Consider the following 17,181-nt stretch of genomic DNA (forward strand, 5'->3'; position numbering starts at 1 on the left):
TATCTGCTCTCCACTGGAAACGCTCCCATTTATTCAATTGCGAGACGTGACCATAAGGTGACGCTTCCTTCACAAAAACATCATTCACATAAACCGTTGTGTGACGGCACACAGAACTGACCTCAAAGATAAGAACAGATCCAAAACTGGCTGAACCTGACAAACACTGAGGACAGTAATAATTGAAATAATTCCATTATAAAGACAGATCAAACGTCTGCAGAGTGAGAGCTTATCTTGACTCATTTCTTCACTGACTTTCAAACTCCTTTCACGAAAGAATATGTCACGAAGTCCCGATCGCTTTCATGAAGCCGACCGAAAGAAAACATATTAACAGCGGAACATCCTCTGTCTGATGATGCTGGTTGCTTCGATGTGTCGACTTTTCAGGCTAACGTATTATATAATTATGATTATAATATGCGTTAGTTGCTTCAGGCAAAGGATGAGTTTATTGTATGTCGGGCATGAACAATAATCATGATTTTTTTTTTTTTTTTTAAAGTATAGATTACAGCGGGGTTATGCGGTTGTTGCCGAGACAAACTTGTGAATTGTATCCTCACTGAGTTTGCATATGTTTGACCCGTCATTAAAATGTGATCTTCTGCCAGAAACTGACTGTCGTTCATGGGAGCGCGCTCAGCCTGTTAAAGCAGTACAGCCAGTGTCTACATGTCTGTAGCTGCTTTCATTGAGATCTAACCCCAATAACGTGGAAATACACGTTACTTTATATCCATGATAATAGCAAAGGATGTCTTTGTGAAACTCTCCGGGTTCTTTTGACCGAATTTTCACAATTGTGGACGAAGAAGTATTTGCAATATTGCGAATTTTCATATGCATTTACATGAAGATGTACGCTGCTTTCCGTGATTTTGTGTTTGGTATGTTTCATCATTTTTGACTATTAGACTAATTGATTGTAGTTAATTAAAAGAGGCGATATAAAATAAAGAGGTAACCTTTAACACAATAACCATGAGGACTGGTTTGACCTTCTCTGTGCCCTAGATAATAACTAATCCGGTCGTTTTTAGTCTATTTATAGCAAAAACAAGGTTATATTATGTTGGACAGATCATAGCTCAGCCTATTTTTTTTTTACCTGCTGAAATACTTTGAAAGACCCAATATTACCAAAAATAAAATAATGCCGTTTTTTTTTTAATGCAGTGATTTCAACTCCTCCCTGTTCACTGAAAGGTTGTTTCTGCCTCAAAGTGCCTTGATATAAATGAGTAGAGTTATATTAGACAGATTATAGCTCAGTCAGTCCTTTTTACCTGCTAAAATACTTTTAAAGGGCCAATATAACTAAATATGGCAGTTTTTCACCTGCCAAAAAGTGATTTCAGTTCCTGCCTGTTCACTGAAAGGCTGTTTCTGCCTGAAAGTGCCTTGATTTCACTCATTACAGTTATATTAGACTGATTATAACTCACTCAGTCCAATTTTTGGCAGGTGAAAAACTGCCATATTTGCATATCACTGCTTGCAGTTTTAATTTTATATTGCCTCTTTTAATTAATTACAATCAATTAGTCTAATAGTCAAAAATGATGAAACATACCAAACACATAATCATGGAAAGCAGCGTATATCTTCATGTAAATGCATGTGAAAATTAGCATTATTGCAAATGCTTCTTCGTCCAGAATTGTGAAAATTCGGTCAAAAGAACCCGTAGAGTTTCACAAAGACAATCTTTGCTAATATCATGGATATAAAGTAACGTGTATTTCCACGTTATTGGGGTTAGATCTCAATGAAAGCAGGTGCAGACATGAAGACACTGGCTGTACTGCTTTAACAGGCTGAGCGCGCTCCCATGAACGACAGTCAATATCTGGCAGGAGATCACATTTTGGCACGACACCGAGCGCAAAACAGGAACTCATTCAAGCCATTGAGACCTTTTGGGAGACGAGAGTGACACAAGATTTCTGCAACAGACTGATTAAAGGTTTGGCCAGCTTTATATGACCTTTATTTATGACCTTTATTTAACCAGGTAAAATCAATTGAGAACCAATTCTCATTTACAATGATGACCTGTCAGCACAGTCCAATCTCCAAAGCTTTATCAGACTGGTTGTAAAAGAGTATGTAAGTATAAAATAGCATGGAAAGGAAACAACCCAATACCGCTTATTCAGTAAAATAAGAGTCTTCTAAACACTTTAACCCAGCACAGTGGGTTATATGAAGAAGTTGAATCCACTTTTGTATATCTAAGTTTTGTTCTCAAAGAAGACAATTTTGCGAGAGATCGATAGGAGATTTAACTCAAGGGTGGATGTGTTGAACAACTGGACAATTGATGACCCAAATATAATATTTTGGAGCATGTCATGTTTTAATTTTGGTAAGTGTACGTAAGAACAAGCCTCCAGTCTGCTGATGTTTCAGGATGCAGATCTGTTTACGAGCAGCTGGATGACTGCTCCGTCACTGAACCTGTTCTCTGAGGGCACACAGAGCAACTTTAAAGCATGGATTCTCTCAGGAGTTCTCACATTTAGTTTTGTGTTGGGTGAAGTTAGATAACTGGGAGGAGTCCACATGTGAGGTTCAAACGAAGCTGGTGCTGAGATCGTGGGAAAAGCAGCACATGAAGAGATATGTCAGTGTTACCTAACCAGGAGCAGGTTGTGGGAAATTGTGAGTGAGTCTGTCAAAAGCACATGTTATAAATATTTCAGGAGGTGATCATGAGATCAAATAACCACAATGAAAATTAAAGCATTTATAGCTACAGTGTCTTATCTCACCATCACCAAAGCGCTGCGACTTCCTGTATGACTTACAGTAACAGTACAATGATCTGGTTTCCCAGGAATCGGACAGGAGCTAAAAATAGTCAACCATGTATTGGAAATATGCTTGATTTCATAGAGTATTAGTTTAATGCTTTAAAACCAGAGGAAGACGAAGTACTCAGATCTTTTACTTGAATAAACACAGTGTAAAAATATTGTGTTAAGTAAAAGACATGAAATACAAATTTTACTTCTTAAAAATACATTTAAAAAGTAAAAGTACTGATTATTCAGAACTGACAACTTTAGAATAATGTATTAGTGATTATTGACATGATCATGCGGTGCTGGGGTGGGCCTCATTTTAAATAAATAATGGGTAACTTTTTTAATTATAGGGACCAATAAAATCTTATCTTAACATTTATCAAAGTTTTTCTAGAGGAGTCGAAGTAAGTAGCAGAAAATGTACCTCAAAATTGTACAGTATTTGGATTACATGAAGTGTTGTCATCGTGATAACACATCGATGTCCTCTTCATATGCAGGATGTTGTCACATATCCTCCATAAATTATATTCCACTGGTGCTAATTTTAGCATTTCTTTATCATTGTTCCATTTTTACACACCCACTCACGCCGACATCGCAATATGTGGTTGCCAAATCCTGCCTCATCCCATGCAAACATTACATGTTAACTAACAGGAGTTCAGGTACGAGGAGAGGACAAACTGGGGGAGAGGTGGTGAGCAGAGGTCATATAAAAGTCAGTTTCTTCAGGGAAAACTGTAGCGACAGACGGGTGCACCAGTAGGTGAGTGGAAATACACACACACAAACACAGATGGCTCAAACAAACTGATCCTCCTGAGCTGTGAAAGTAGAGCTCTTCACCACACACTGCCCTGTTAAATAAAACTCTACTATTTGTTTTTAATTTAATTCTAATGGACTCTTTATCCAGAATGGACCCCTTGGAAACTTTATGCGCTCTTCTCCTGCTCCTTTTTTCTGTTCATGCAGATGTTGTGGAACGTTTTGAGGTTTGCGTTCTCTTCTCAGTTCATTCACACACTTAAGTAACTTTAAATGTGTGCATTGTGTAGGAGGTTCACTTGTGTTATTTTGTGGCAGGATGTGCCGGACTGTGTGAAGTACTTTTATAAAGAGAAGGTGCCGGAGTGGGGGGCCTCTACATCCGGTGCTGTCCGTCTCTGTCAACGCTTTGTCAACAGGTAATTAATGGGCAGAAATAATACTTTACACCTGCATGCTACAGTATACACAGCACTATAATGTAATCATCTAAGGGTAGTTAGATGGCTCTTTATATACGGTATCTTTTCCATACACCTTTATTTAAATCTCAGAAAATCTGTCTGATCTAATATTGCAACTAATATTTTTTAGCACTGTTTCCTTGGTCCTCGTTTTCCATAGCAGCACCTCTAGTCTCCCAATCACTATTGTTAACCTTTGCACCATCAGATACCACTTTGCCACCCTGTATGACACCAACCATCGCATTGCTGTTTACTCTGCCTACCAATTCCAGCCCAGCAACGGAGGTGGCAGGGAGAGAAGGTGGTTTGTGGAGCCTCAGGTTGGTACTGCATGTACTGTCTGAGTGCAGTATTTAATGTGCTCACAATAATCAGAATGGGTGTTATACAAAGGTATGGAGAGCTCTAAGGCATTTAATGTGCTGTTTTTGTTCTTTTGGATGAGTTTGGATTGTAAGGACTGAACCATTAGCATCATGGATTGTCATCATTTAAACCGTTTGCACATTAATATCTCAGAGTTTCTCATGTGCCCCAGCTGGTAAATATGTCCTGGCAAGCAGAGATGAAGGATGGCTACTGGCTGGGGAAGGACCACCCTGGGGTCTACCTTGGAGAGAGACAAGCTCTGAATGAAGACTACACTCACTCTGGCTTCGACCGTGGTCACCTCAACCCCAACGGACACCACGCAGGTAGTGGAGGTTGAACATGGCTGTTTTTTGGGAGTAGAGACAGCAGGTGGCACTACAGTACTTGAGAGCTCTGATGCAATGCATTGATTATTGCAATCTAAGATGTAGAGCAGGATTCTCCTGCTTCATCATGCACCATTCGAAATCACCTACATGTCTTTTGAATTAGTTCATTATGAACTAATATAAAGTAAACAAATGTATGATAACCATCAGGCATATCCAGCAAATTCATCATAAAATTGATATTAGGGGAAAATTTGAAATTTGCACACACAATATATCTATTTTTTTGGGGCTCAAGTTTCTGAGATAGATTATGTCTTTAAGAATACTGTTCTGAGACACATTAAGGAAAAGAGACAGCATTTTCTGTGCTTTGCAGCCACGCTTCACATTCATCTGTAACACAAAAGCATGGAAAGTATTACTTTATGATTTCTGAATCACAGTTTGCAGATGGGATGTTTGTTGTCATTGCAGCCTCTAGGCTGGGTACAACCAGAGAAATATGGTGTACAGCAAGCAATATCTTCAAGATTACTTTTGCAATGTATTTACACCTTGTAATTGTGGCTCCAACTAATCAGTCACTCCTCTCTCTGGCAGTTCCCGGTCGCAACGCCACTTTCACCCTGACCAATGTGGTTCCTCAGAACCCCAAGATGAACCAGAATGCCTGGAGGATCCACGAGTCCCAGCTCACTGACCTTTTCCGTGACAAGTGCTCGAAGGCCTTCGTGCTGGTTGGTGCCGTCCCCTCGGCAGACAACTGGATCGTCAAAAACAACGTGAAGCGAGTCAACATCCCCGACTATCTGTGGAATGCCTACTGCTGTGTGGACAACAATGACAGGCCCGTCCAGAGTGGCGCTGCCACAGTGAGGAACACGGAGGAGAACCGGGTGGAGAAGCTCTCTCTGGACAAACTGGGAGAGTTCCTGCAGCAGTTCTCCAATCAACCAGTAGGGGAGCTGTTTCACAACAACTGCAGCGAGTAAAGGATTAGCTAAAGGATTAGCATAGGATGATGAAAAAAGAATTTCAGGTCCTACTACTGCTACTACTTAAATTTTTAGCTTTTAATTTTTTTTATATTTGGGTAAATACCAGAACATATTTTTGGTATGGATTCAGTTGCAGGAATATAATAAACAAATGTTTCACTTTGTTGTCAGCATGGTGTTTGTTACCATTTAACAGCTTTAAGACTAATGAATTCCTTATTCCGCCCCTCCCTAAACACTGATTAGATGATTAAAACAGGCTGACGATTAAAAACAGGCTTTTTATTGGAGTCTTTTTCATTGGCAGTAAAGACAGATATCAACATAATTAAGTGAAAACCATGAAGTGTCAATCTTATCGACAAAGCTTGAATCACTGACTGTAATAATGCAGTCTGGGAATGAATAAAGAAATTACACAAATTTTCTTGTCTTGTCAAAAAGATGAGCCACAACTTTCAGAGTTACAGTATGAAGTGTTTTTCTCTCCATAGAAATAAACTAAAATATAACTTATTCATGACACTGACAGTTTGAGTGTTTATTATTTAATTTGCAACCTACAAGATAGTTTTGCATTTACTTGATACTTCAACAGGAAAGCAGGAGTGCGTCAATAAATCAGAACAACAACCGGAGGGACAATTTCAGTGAATAAAATGAAGACAATAAGAGGAGGGAGATTAGTCATCCAGCCCAGTCAATGAGGCTATTGAGGTCGAGATCAGTGGAAAAATCATTAATTAACCGACAGAATGGACTTCAAAATCTACCTGTCAACACTGTATACCAGTACCACATAGTATACGTGTTAGTTAGTACACGTGTACTATACGTGTTAGTTAGTCACAGTCAGGGTGTACCCTGTGTGACTGGACAAGAAACCTGTTCATCAGTTGGCACAAAACACTTTGTGGGTGTGGCGCCTGAAATAATGCATTTAGACAAATGTCTGATAGTGTCTTTATTTCTGGAGGACACCTACTGAGACAATTTTGTTATTTTCCATTGACAGTAATCAAATATCAGTGCAGTAAAATTACAGACGTGTCTTTTTATAAAGCCCAGCTGGCTTATTGTTTCTCAGTACAGTAAGAATTGAAACAAGCCCCTGTGTGAGGCAGCAGTTACAGTTCAAGAGCCAAGTACAGGTTAAGAAGCAGAATCAAGTAGCTCTGAGTCAGTGAGAGCTGACCGACCGCTGCAGAAGTATTGATGGCGAAGGTTCAGATGAAACAGATCTCACTGTCAGAGAGTCTTGGTAGCTGAATGATTTAAGCACATGCAACGGAACTGCACTGTCTGGTTTGATGCCAGCTAAGGACCTGTGCAATTTGTCATATCCTCTGTCTCATCTCATATTTTGTGTCAGCCCCTTCACTACCAACTGTCCAATAAAGGCAAAAATGAATCCCCAAAAAAGGATAAAAAAAAACAACAACCAAATAAATAAGTAAAAACCTCACTGTTAAGTAATCTTAAAAGTCTAGTCTACCTGACAGAAACTTTTGGTTTTTGGTATTTTGGTTCTTAAATATTTAGCTGTATTTCCACCACTAAGATAACGATAATCAATTTCAAATCAAAAATGTGTATCTAGTCATTATTGCAGCAAAACAGAGACAAAGTATTGTAACTTACTTCCCGTTAATATAGTTTTAAAGTATGTCTCTGGTCTTTAATCTGCAGTACTTTAGTTGTACTGGACCATGGGGTGATCACTCCAGGCAGGCAGATTGGAGAGTTTCTCCTCAGTGGCTGTGTCTATGGGCCAACCCCAGGCATTAAAGAACCCAGTCAGGTTCATCTCCACAGTCTGGGAGAAAGTCTCAGCATACAGGTTCATCTTTCTTTTGTTGTCTTTAGGAAAGCTGCTCATGCTGTGGTAGGCAGCAAACACCTTCTTGAAGGCATCCCAGCCAAACTTGTCCTGGAGCTACATCGAAGGAGAACAAAGGAAAATCTGAAAATAAATTCTTTTTTTTTTTTTTTTATCCTGCATTGTTGCTATCTGAGTATGTTCCTTCACTCCAATGTGATTTCAGCTCAGAGCGTTATTCTCTCACCTGCATATACGTCTCCAGGGCCACCCACACAGTCCAGGAGCTGAAATCCTTGCCACCCTTAGCGTACTCCTCCGCTCGCTTGTTTCGGTTTTCTAAAGTCATAGCTGAATGAGCCTGCAGTGAACAACATGAAATGAGTCTGTGAAATACTGTAATCCCAGTGAAAAGCTAAACATTCTCTGGTCATAGGATAAAAGAAGAAAAGTTGTCTTTCACGTGAAGCAACACGACCTTAGACTTGACCTCTCTAACCGTTGGTTTCAAAGACACAACAGATTTACTCCACCTGTGCTCTTTTGATCCCCAGCACCATCTCATGCACATACACGGACCACAAGTTGCATGTGCACTCTGTGGTGTGAGGCGGGAACTCCCAGCAGCCTCTCTGCTGGTTGTGTCCCAGCTCGTGGATCGGGCCCCACAGGCCTGCAGTCTTAGCATGCTGAATGCTGACCAGCTGAGCTGCTGTGGACTTGTGCGTCATGATGGGATAACCTGCGTGCATCCAACCTGGAAGACATAGGAATGCAAACAGTGGTGTAGTAATTGCTTTTGTAGAGAAACATAGAACAAGCATATCCAATCATAGCAGAGAACAAAACACAAGCTGCATATTAGCGAGGGCTGTTATAGAACTCCTCATTTATTTACTTATTCTATTTCATGATGCAGTCTGCACCGGATATCATGAAGGTTCAGGTAATGTATTTTTAATATCCAGTGTATTGTATGCACTTTACACACAGTCGTAGCACTAAGCATTTGGTGAGGCATTTGGGATTTGTTGAAACTCTCAATTGGTATAAATGTCAATGGCTCTATGACAGACTGGTCCATGTTGCCCTGCCTGTCACTTAGCATGAGATGGGACAGGCTTCATGTCCTTGAAACTTTCAACAGGATAAGAAAATAAGAGGCAGGTGTAAACAGATACAAACAAACTTACCATGCGAAATCTGCACATCCGCTACAAAACGCTCTTTGCGAGGAAGTTTGTGGGGTATGACAGCCAGGTCGGCTATGGCCTTCATGATGTCATTCCAATGCACCGCCAACTCATCGGGGCGCTCCAGGTTCCGAACGACATCTGACGGCACGGTGAGGATGATGTTGTCAAACTCCAACTCCGCCCACGGTGAAGGAGCCGTGCGCAGCGAGGACCATTCGGCTGCTGTTGTCACACCTGAAAAGAACAAATGAATGGGTGGATTTGAAACGGAACAAACGATTATAATTTTATTATCTTGTTAAATGTCCCATTACAGGAAGAGTACTTCAAAATCTACATCTCCAAGAAGAAATCTTCATAATAAGGAATCATTTGTACCTTAAGTGCTCGATTCATTGAGGATATTATACAGTAATACAGAAACACAGTCAGTAGCCAGATTGCAAACAGGTCCATTAAAAACATGCATTTTATATAAATTAATTGTCCAAAAAGGCCTGTGGTTTTATAGATTTTACACAATGTGTTACATCTGCAGTATTACTGGCCAAGACTTGTAAACACACTCTGAACTATAAAATGGTGGTGGTGCAGTAGCCCTGATTAAGCAAACCATGTGAGCTATTTAAGAAGAACACTTAAACCAGTGAGTCTGAACAGGTCCAGCTGCAGGACCCACATTTATGAGCCTCTCATCAACAAAAAAAGTGAAACAACAAGTTCTACACAATCCAACTGAATACAAATGCAGTCCTAGCTTGAATTAGAGGTATACATGCTTTTCAAACAAATTTAATCGGGGGATGCTCATCAAGTTTCAAGAATCTACATTGAAATGCATGAAATAAAAAGTCAGATTTATCAAATCCTGACCACTGGTGTGATGACTTTAGTTTTGGTCTTTACTATAATGACAACGTGGGCAGAAAACGGCTGTAGCACACACACTGCACAAGAAGACATGTATCCTTAAAAAAAAAAAAAAGCACAGCATTAGATATCTCTACAGACTTCAAAATAAAAGTATAGTTGTTTTTTTCACACAAATTTGCAACCTACTGAAAATAGCCCCCAAAATAACCATATTTATCTCCTATTACACAGACCATCCACCCAGCACAGACTCACCAGATTTATAATATGGTGCAGGTACAGCCATCTGTACGGTGGCCTCCACCCCTTCCACCTGTGTTTTGGGTGGGGCCACCAGGTAGATGAGTCCCCCCCACAGGTTCCACACCTGCATCATCTCTGAGGTGACAGGAAATCGCTCATGAACACACGGTGCTCTCTTCAACTCTGTGGCCTTCAGATGATCTGTTTGACAGCCGATCTGAATCTGAGGACACATTGAATATGTGTTACTGCTTCGTAAGTATGGTATGTACCATAAATAAAAGGATGCGAGGCTGGAAAGATGGATAAGTGGATGTTACATTGACAGCTGTGCATGACTCAGTGACTTGTAGTGTCTGACACAAAGTAGTTTTTATTTCCTGGATTTGGGGATTTTGAAGAAAATTACACCCGAGCATTAAAGAGCAAGTGGATCGGGACTCTGCAAAGAAGCTTTCCAGATGTCTTGGTGACATTTTGTTCCCTGGGGATTTGCACTTAAAAAGCCAGGCCAGGCCTGCAGAGGGTTAGGACAGATAATGGGGTCAGAGTTGGGTCATCGCAGGCAGTCCACCCTGACCTAGTTGTTGGTGTGATTTTGCTGCTGCTGCTGGTAGATCTCTGCTGTCAGCGGGGTCTGAGATTGTCACAGGGGTGGGGATAAGACTGATTTAAATAGTGGGTTGTGCTGCCATTCCTTTAATATTGACAGCCACCGCAGAGGGTCTGCTGCCACCACACGGGGTGGGACAGATGTTGGGTTTGGGCTGATCCACTAAATGAAACAGGCCCTGGCTGTAAATGCTTTGGGACCTGTTGCAGTTGGATGAGGTAAGACTAGGATTGATATTAGGGGTTTGGACCACCACATTATCAGAAAGACAATGCAGTCATTCATTATTTGATTTCGTGTACAGTACCTTCCATCCCTTGTTGACAATCCCTGGTGGAATGGAAATGTAGGTCTTCATACCGGGAGAGAGGTAGAGACCTGAACTGATCCACTCATCCTTTCCTGATATATACAAACACACACGCACACAGTACAGATATTACTGCAACACACTGACTCCTGCTGTGCATACCAAATATGTAGTGTTCACATATTGCACGCATGTTGAAGTCATGACAATGAGATCTGACCTGCTGTATTAACATTAATCTTGATAGTGTGGTTGTAGACAACTGGCATCAGTGGGTTATGCTTGATGAGGTAGGGCAGGAGGGCATCAGGGTCCGGGCACACCTTATACACCTCAGCCCCCACGCTGAGGAGGAGGTGGTCTTTGGGGCTCTTCACAGGGCAGCTGTCACTCACCTTGAAAGAAAAAGACGTTCCTCTAACACATGTGACAGCTGTGGTATAATGACTGATGAAGAACAGAAAAATGTTTGGTCTTCTTACCTGCGGCAGGCCCGACCTCATTAGGATGTGAGTGAGCGTGGACACCACCTGTGTGTAGGAGGAGCAGTCGTGAGCCTTCATGTGCAGGTAGTTGGCGCAGTCGCTGCCCAGCTTTTTAAGACACTCCTCCTCGTGCTTGTTAAGTTCTTCACCCGCATTTACGTGACCAGCGAAGCGGTGCAGAAGGTGCCGGAAGTGGTAGGTGTCCTTGATGGCCTGGCTGGGTATCAGCGCCTTGAATACACCTGCTTTGATTGTTGCCGCCAACAGGCTCAAGCCCATTTTGTTCAGGATCTTGTTCCCTGAAAGACATTACAGCAAATCTGACTTTCTCTACTGTGTTTGTGGATTAAAAAGACACTACTAGTATTTTTTAGTTTGAAGACCAAGCTTAAAAGTGAATTTGATACTCAGCATTTTATAAATCTCATGCAGTTCTGCTAAATATATAACACAGTCACCTATCATTAACACACAAGTATGCTCCTTGGTATATCTTGTGCCTCTGGATATTTTCTTGTGCGTAAATCCTGTAATTCCCCACTTGCCCTCTCGATGTCCTCAGTGCCTGCCTGACATCCTCACCAACTGTGGTTCACATGATTAATTATCTTCCCTTGTGTGGCTGCTGTTCATGTACAGAAGATTACAAGTTACCAAATATACTGCACATTCCCTGTTGCATTCACCTTTGACAGTATTTCTTGTGTGTCCCGTCAGTTTTCGTCCCAAATGTTTTAGTTTCAGTTTAGTTTTGCACATTCAGGGCTGCTTTCCTGCTTTGAGGGTTACACACTATCTTAGCCACACAACGCTGACATCTGACTTCATGAAGTAACTTAATGTTTTCTGGAAATTTGCACAAAAAACATTCACACTCAGGGAAAAGTTTTGTGCACATTTGTTTTAGATGATGTGCCACCACCAAGCCGCTTTCTTGGTATTTTCTGGCGAATTCCTTAATATTGCCTTTCCCTGATCCTCCAAGCCCACTTCCTGTTTTCGTGCAGGGGAACATTGTGCCTGTTTCCTCAGCCACCCACCCAGACTGGTTTCACTTGCATATTCTGAGCAATGTAGCTCCTAGTGCCTAAAAAAACTATGGATTATGGGAAAACAAAAGAGAACACCAGATGTACAGTAAAGGCCATGATCAGGCTGTAAAATGCTGGGGAAAAAAACAAAACTATGCTTCATATTTCCCTTGGAGGAGGACATATTCTTTATATTTCTTTCAGTTTTACAATGTGGTTCAGGTCTCATATTTTCAGATCCTTCTTCTTCTTGTGAGTGTCATTTGTGGGTATTGTCTTGGTTTGGTCCTCCATAATCCAGCTCTACTGTCTCTGTTTCCAAACTACATTTAACCAATACATTAAAACGTTACCCTGAATCTGCTCTGCGGCATTTAAGTCTGCACTGTTGTGAGGATCCTTGCAGCCTGGTTCCTCTCAGTCCTGGCAGTGCTACTCTGTGCTGTCTGAAATATTTCCCTCTTCCCTGAAACACTCCCCATCATTTCCTCTCAAAGTCTAGCTGCCAGTCGAAGCAGCAGGTTACCAGGAGAGTTTTATTTCTCTCTGTGGCTGCCTGGTACTCCCTTTCACTCTTCTTCACTTCTATGACCAGTTGTTTTAACATCATTTAAATGCTGGTATCATTGAATTGAGAGGTGACCAAAGCCAGGCAGGTGAAAGTCATATTATCAGGACCAGAACCAGCCAGATCTCCAGCCTACCACTCTGTAATGTTATCAGACTCTTATGGTGCATCGTACCTGCGAAGTCTGTCAGTGGGTTTTGTCCATGGTGTGTCTGGGCCCAGTACCAGGCATGTCCACCAATCACCAGGCCTCCCCCCTCTGCGACAAATTGTACAATTTCCTCCATGTGGTCGTTGGTGTACGCCGTGCTCACAAAAACACTGAGGTCGTCCCTGAATTTGCTCATCTCACACTTCATCCCTGACTTGCTGAGAGCTTGGAAGGCTTGATCCTGCACTGCACCAACAACCCCGTTACGGCCTTCATCCAACCAATGAAGGGCGTTGGTCCAAAATGGAAGCATTGACTGCAATAAAAGGAATTATTGCAGTAAGTTAGTTCCATAAAAAGATCGGCACACATTTAGTTTTTAGCACACTGCAGACAGCTTGGCCAGAAGTTTAACGTGTAACAACATAAGTATGGAAAATAACCATATTTACTGTCCAAATTAAATCATGCTCTGTATGAAATATCAAGGCTTGTACTGGCACAATATGAGCTGATTGTAATATGTTCATATGGACTTATTTAAGCTTCCTTAAACCAATATTGAAGATTGACTCTACCTCTTGTCTCAGAAGTCCTTCATGTGTAACCACGATGACCCGTCCCTGCCCGTAGTAGGCTCCGGCCAAGAACGCCCGTCCTTCGCCTGTTGTCCCGATGGGAAAGGTTAGCGGGCCGTGGACCAGAACCTCCGAAGCTAAAAGTCCAGGCGGGATTTCAAACTGTGAAACCCCCTTGAGTAAGAACTCCAAGTCATCCTCAAAATCCTTCCCTATTCTGTATTTGAAAGGAGGAAGAGGCAGAGGGCAGCTCAGTGTGGATGTGTTTTAACCAAACAGTTATTTGGACAGTGATTACATCCATTTATTTTGATATGATTAGAATAGGAAAATTATTTGCTATACACGATAATCTCTCATATTTATTATAGCCTGACTGAAACAGGATTTTTGGGGCTGATAAGGAGTAAAAAAAAAAATTCTGATACGATATGTCGGACGATGTCTTTGCATATATCCTATATATGCAGTATTTGTAAACCAGCTCCGTATCATGCCAAAGCAGGTAATGCTCCCATCAGTCCACCACAACATACTGCTTTAGTGTCATGTTTGGCCTTGCATAGGCCTTGACCCTGGTCATACATGCGTGTACTTCTCACATTTAGGCGAAGCAAAGTGGACTGACAGGTGAATTTCACGCTTTGGTGGGATACCAAGCAAATATGGACACTAATTTTTTGCAATTATCCCTCAAAAGTTGTTATCGAACACTTTTGACACGTAACATAGATATGAAATAGAGGCGGGATATTTTACAGTTTATTATCCACACTGACATCAGTGCATTGAAACAGTAAATTTGACTGGGAATATAATAAATGTAGATAAATACATAAACACAAAAACACAAATAAAACAATTTATAATTTTATTAATTAAATAAATTAAAACTTTTATAAACAAATTTAAGTATATTTTTCCCCACAAGGTTCTGGAAATTTTTTTTTTTCATAATGGTGCCAATATATATGCTGATACCAATAGATTGATGGTCATAATCATGGTCATTATTGAGTTTATATCAGTTGGGCTCTCATATTTATTATAATAAATAAATAAAAAAAATTGTAAATGGCTTTAATGATAAAGTAAACATTTAAATGTGAATAAAGCTATCTTAATAAGGAGGGCCAATTCTGTGGAGATGTTTTCAGATCTGCAAAGTGGAACCTTTCTAAGTGTGCAGTAAAAGAGAAATAGAGGATACACTCACAGTCCAGCCATCCAGGAGGACGGGATCTGAGGGTAGACAGGCAGGTTCTCTCCCTCACAGTGATGGTCAGAGAAGTAGATCCCCGCCACACCAGCCACCTTATTCCCTCCAAACTGAAGCAGTGTGTTCTCCTTCGGGTGATCTGCAGCCCAGCTCCATGCCTGTCCCGCTATCAGTACTCCTCCTCCTGCTTTCAGGAAAGCCACCAGATCCTTTGTGTCAGCACCGACACTGTAGGCATCTGTCACATACACACCAACCCCCAGTTTGTCATGAAAGGCCCCCACAACTTCTGCTTTGAAGCTGGACTTTCTGAGGTTATCAGCAACCGCCTTGACGTTTTTGTGCACCCCGACAGACAGGTTGTCAGATCCATCTCCTCGCAGCCAGGTCAGAGCGTTCTCTACCAGAGCAGGAACGGTGGTCAGGTAGCCCTCGTGACCCAGGACCACGATCCGCCCATGTCCATATAGAGAGGCGGCCATCAGGACCTGGCCTTGGCTGTTCATCGCTAAAGGAAAGGCATGGTCTCCAATCAGCACCAGGTCACTGGGAACGCAGGAGCCATGCAGGTTCAGCTCTCTCAGGCCTCTCAACAGGGAGGAGTAGGCCGTTTCATGGATGTTTTGGGTGGAGTGGTTGGACATGATGTGAAGGGTTTATACTCTGCAGATTAGTGAAGAAGGTGGAGGGCAGGATGGCAAACAAAGATTAATTGCGTTAGCACATAAAGTGGTGTCAGTCAGGCTGTCCTGTGGGAACAGAAAGAAAGGTGACAGTGATTAAAACATAAAATGAAAGTACAACTGATAAGTTTCACTTTATGGTAATGATCCAAGAATTCAAAGGTTTTCATGAAAAACAAACACTTTTTAAAAGCACAAAGTGATTTTAATTTTACCTGAAAGTTAAATTGTCCTTCTCGCGGTATATCTAGACTCCAGCACGACAGGTTTTCAGACAGGTTTCAAGAACACGATCAGCCAGGAGGGAAGAAAGAATGTAAATGAGAGCAGGAGAGGGAGTGCGTACTTCAGGGGAAAGATAATAAGAGGAGGAACTTCAGAGAGGAGAGCCCAGCAACAGGTTGTCAGTGATGATCCTTTATAAAACATTAGTGACGACACCTGTGTGTCAACATTCTCCGTGTGTGAGCTTTTCTAATTACACATGCAATTATAGACCAGGATACACCCTAACTGAGACTGTGGAAAACCTGCTTATCATGTAGGCTTGGGTCAATATCTCATGATGTTGGGAACACAACAGAACACTTAAATATACACATCTGTTTCTGTTTATTAGTTGTTATATAGCTATGTTTTGCTTGTTTGACTTTGTGATGTACTCTGGTTTGAAAAGATTAACTCGTGTTTGTGTATGTATAGTAGCAACACGGAGAGACATATAAACAGTATGTTTAAAGTGAAATCATGAGAAAGGTATATCCTAAATTGGTATGGTTTTGATCTAGTTTCACAAAAACCTACAAATTAAACTCCATTAAACATGTATTATTAAATAAATTAACTTAAAAAGTGAAAAGATTTAATCAAGCCACCAGACGCAGCCATATTGACCAAGTGTATCATTTGTAATTGTGAAAAACACCACCTCCAAGTTCTAATGTCTGCTGATGTGGACTTATATCAGTATTTCTTTTGTTTACATTTTTTTTTATAAAAACTTTTGAATGTAACATGTTACATTTTAACAGTAGCTATGTCACTAAAACAAACAGGTACACTTGCATAAAAAAAAGTTTCACTTACACAACTAAGTTATCCTCTAAAACTGTTTGTGAGATGAAGCACAGGTAAAGGTGCCGAACATAAATCTCTTCGTGCTTCTACTAAATTAGAAAATTAGAGTGCATATAAGCATCCAAGGTACACATACGTATAAACTCGAGATTTCCTATTTTTTATTCTCTATTTCCGCATAGTTGGTTGTTGGTCTCGTGTGTCTGACTGGGTGGAGGATCAAACAATCAAAACAGTGACTCACCCTCTACTGTCCTGCGCAGCATTCAAAACCTAAACTGCACAAGAAAAAAAAAAAAAGTACTGCAAAAAAAAAAAAAAAAAAAAAATTTTTTAAAATGAAAGTGTTTTTAAAAAGGAATCTAATTTACCAATACGCTTTCTTATAAATGACTAGAGTCAACAAATAAATAGTTTAAATATATTAAACGATTTGAATTGGTGCGTTCGTAGGTAGCATCCCGTCAAGTCCGGGCGGAAACTTTATGGGGAGCACGTTTCCAGACGAACATATTTTTCCGATGGACCTCGCGGGTCCGCAGCAACACAGGCCCCATCCGGTTTATTGTCCCGCTAACA

At 41.0% G+C, this 17,181-nt stretch overlaps 2 protein-coding genes across 4 annotated transcripts; one reads left to right on the top strand and one right to left on the bottom strand.

Annotated features, from left to right (window-relative positions):
- Positions 1-3,662: 3,662 nt before the first annotated feature.
- On the top strand, positions 3,663-6,236 carry LOC138197061 (endonuclease domain-containing 1 protein). The gene is made up of 5 exons (XM_069147529.1): positions 3,663-3,814; positions 3,906-4,006; positions 4,260-4,374; positions 4,593-4,749; positions 5,359-6,236. The coding sequence occupies exons 1-5, from the start codon at positions 3,719-3,721 to the stop codon at positions 5,748-5,750; spliced, it is 861 nt and encodes a 286-aa protein (XP_069003630.1). The 5' UTR covers positions 3,663-3,718; the 3' UTR covers positions 5,751-6,236.
- LOC138197058 (TRPM8 channel-associated factor homolog) lies at positions 6,018-17,150 on the bottom strand. Of its 3 annotated transcripts, XM_069147525.1 has the most exons (13): positions 16,847-17,150; positions 15,741-15,772; positions 14,840-15,591; positions 13,624-13,840; positions 13,070-13,361; positions 11,293-11,594; positions 11,031-11,205; positions 10,808-10,902; positions 9,900-10,110; positions 8,769-9,005; positions 8,109-8,332; positions 7,823-7,936; positions 6,018-7,692 (listed from the first exon to the last, which is right to left on the bottom strand). In XM_069147525.1, exons 3-13 carry the CDS (start codon positions 15,484-15,486, stop codon positions 7,450-7,452), a joined length of 2,757 nt encoding a protein of 918 aa, XP_069003626.1. In that variant the 5' UTR covers positions 15,487-15,591; positions 15,741-15,772; positions 16,847-17,150; the 3' UTR covers positions 6,018-7,449. The 3 variants fall into 3 exon arrangements, with proteins under 3 accessions (XP_069003626.1, XP_069003627.1, XP_069003625.1); XM_069147526.1 differs by lacking the exon at positions 16,847-17,150 and having other exon boundaries at positions 14,840-15,505; positions 15,741-16,077; XM_069147524.1 differs by lacking the exon at positions 16,847-17,150 and having other exon boundaries at positions 15,741-16,077.
- Positions 17,151-17,181: the final 31 nt, after the last annotated feature.

The sequence above is a fragment of the Embiotoca jacksoni genome, unplaced genomic scaffold (assembly GCF_022577435.1).
Source record: "Embiotoca jacksoni isolate LCO1_2020_lvr unplaced genomic scaffold, fEmbJac1.0.p SCAF_14, whole genome shotgun sequence".
Taxonomy (NCBI): domain Eukaryota; kingdom Metazoa; phylum Chordata; class Actinopteri; family Embiotocidae; genus Embiotoca; species Embiotoca jacksoni.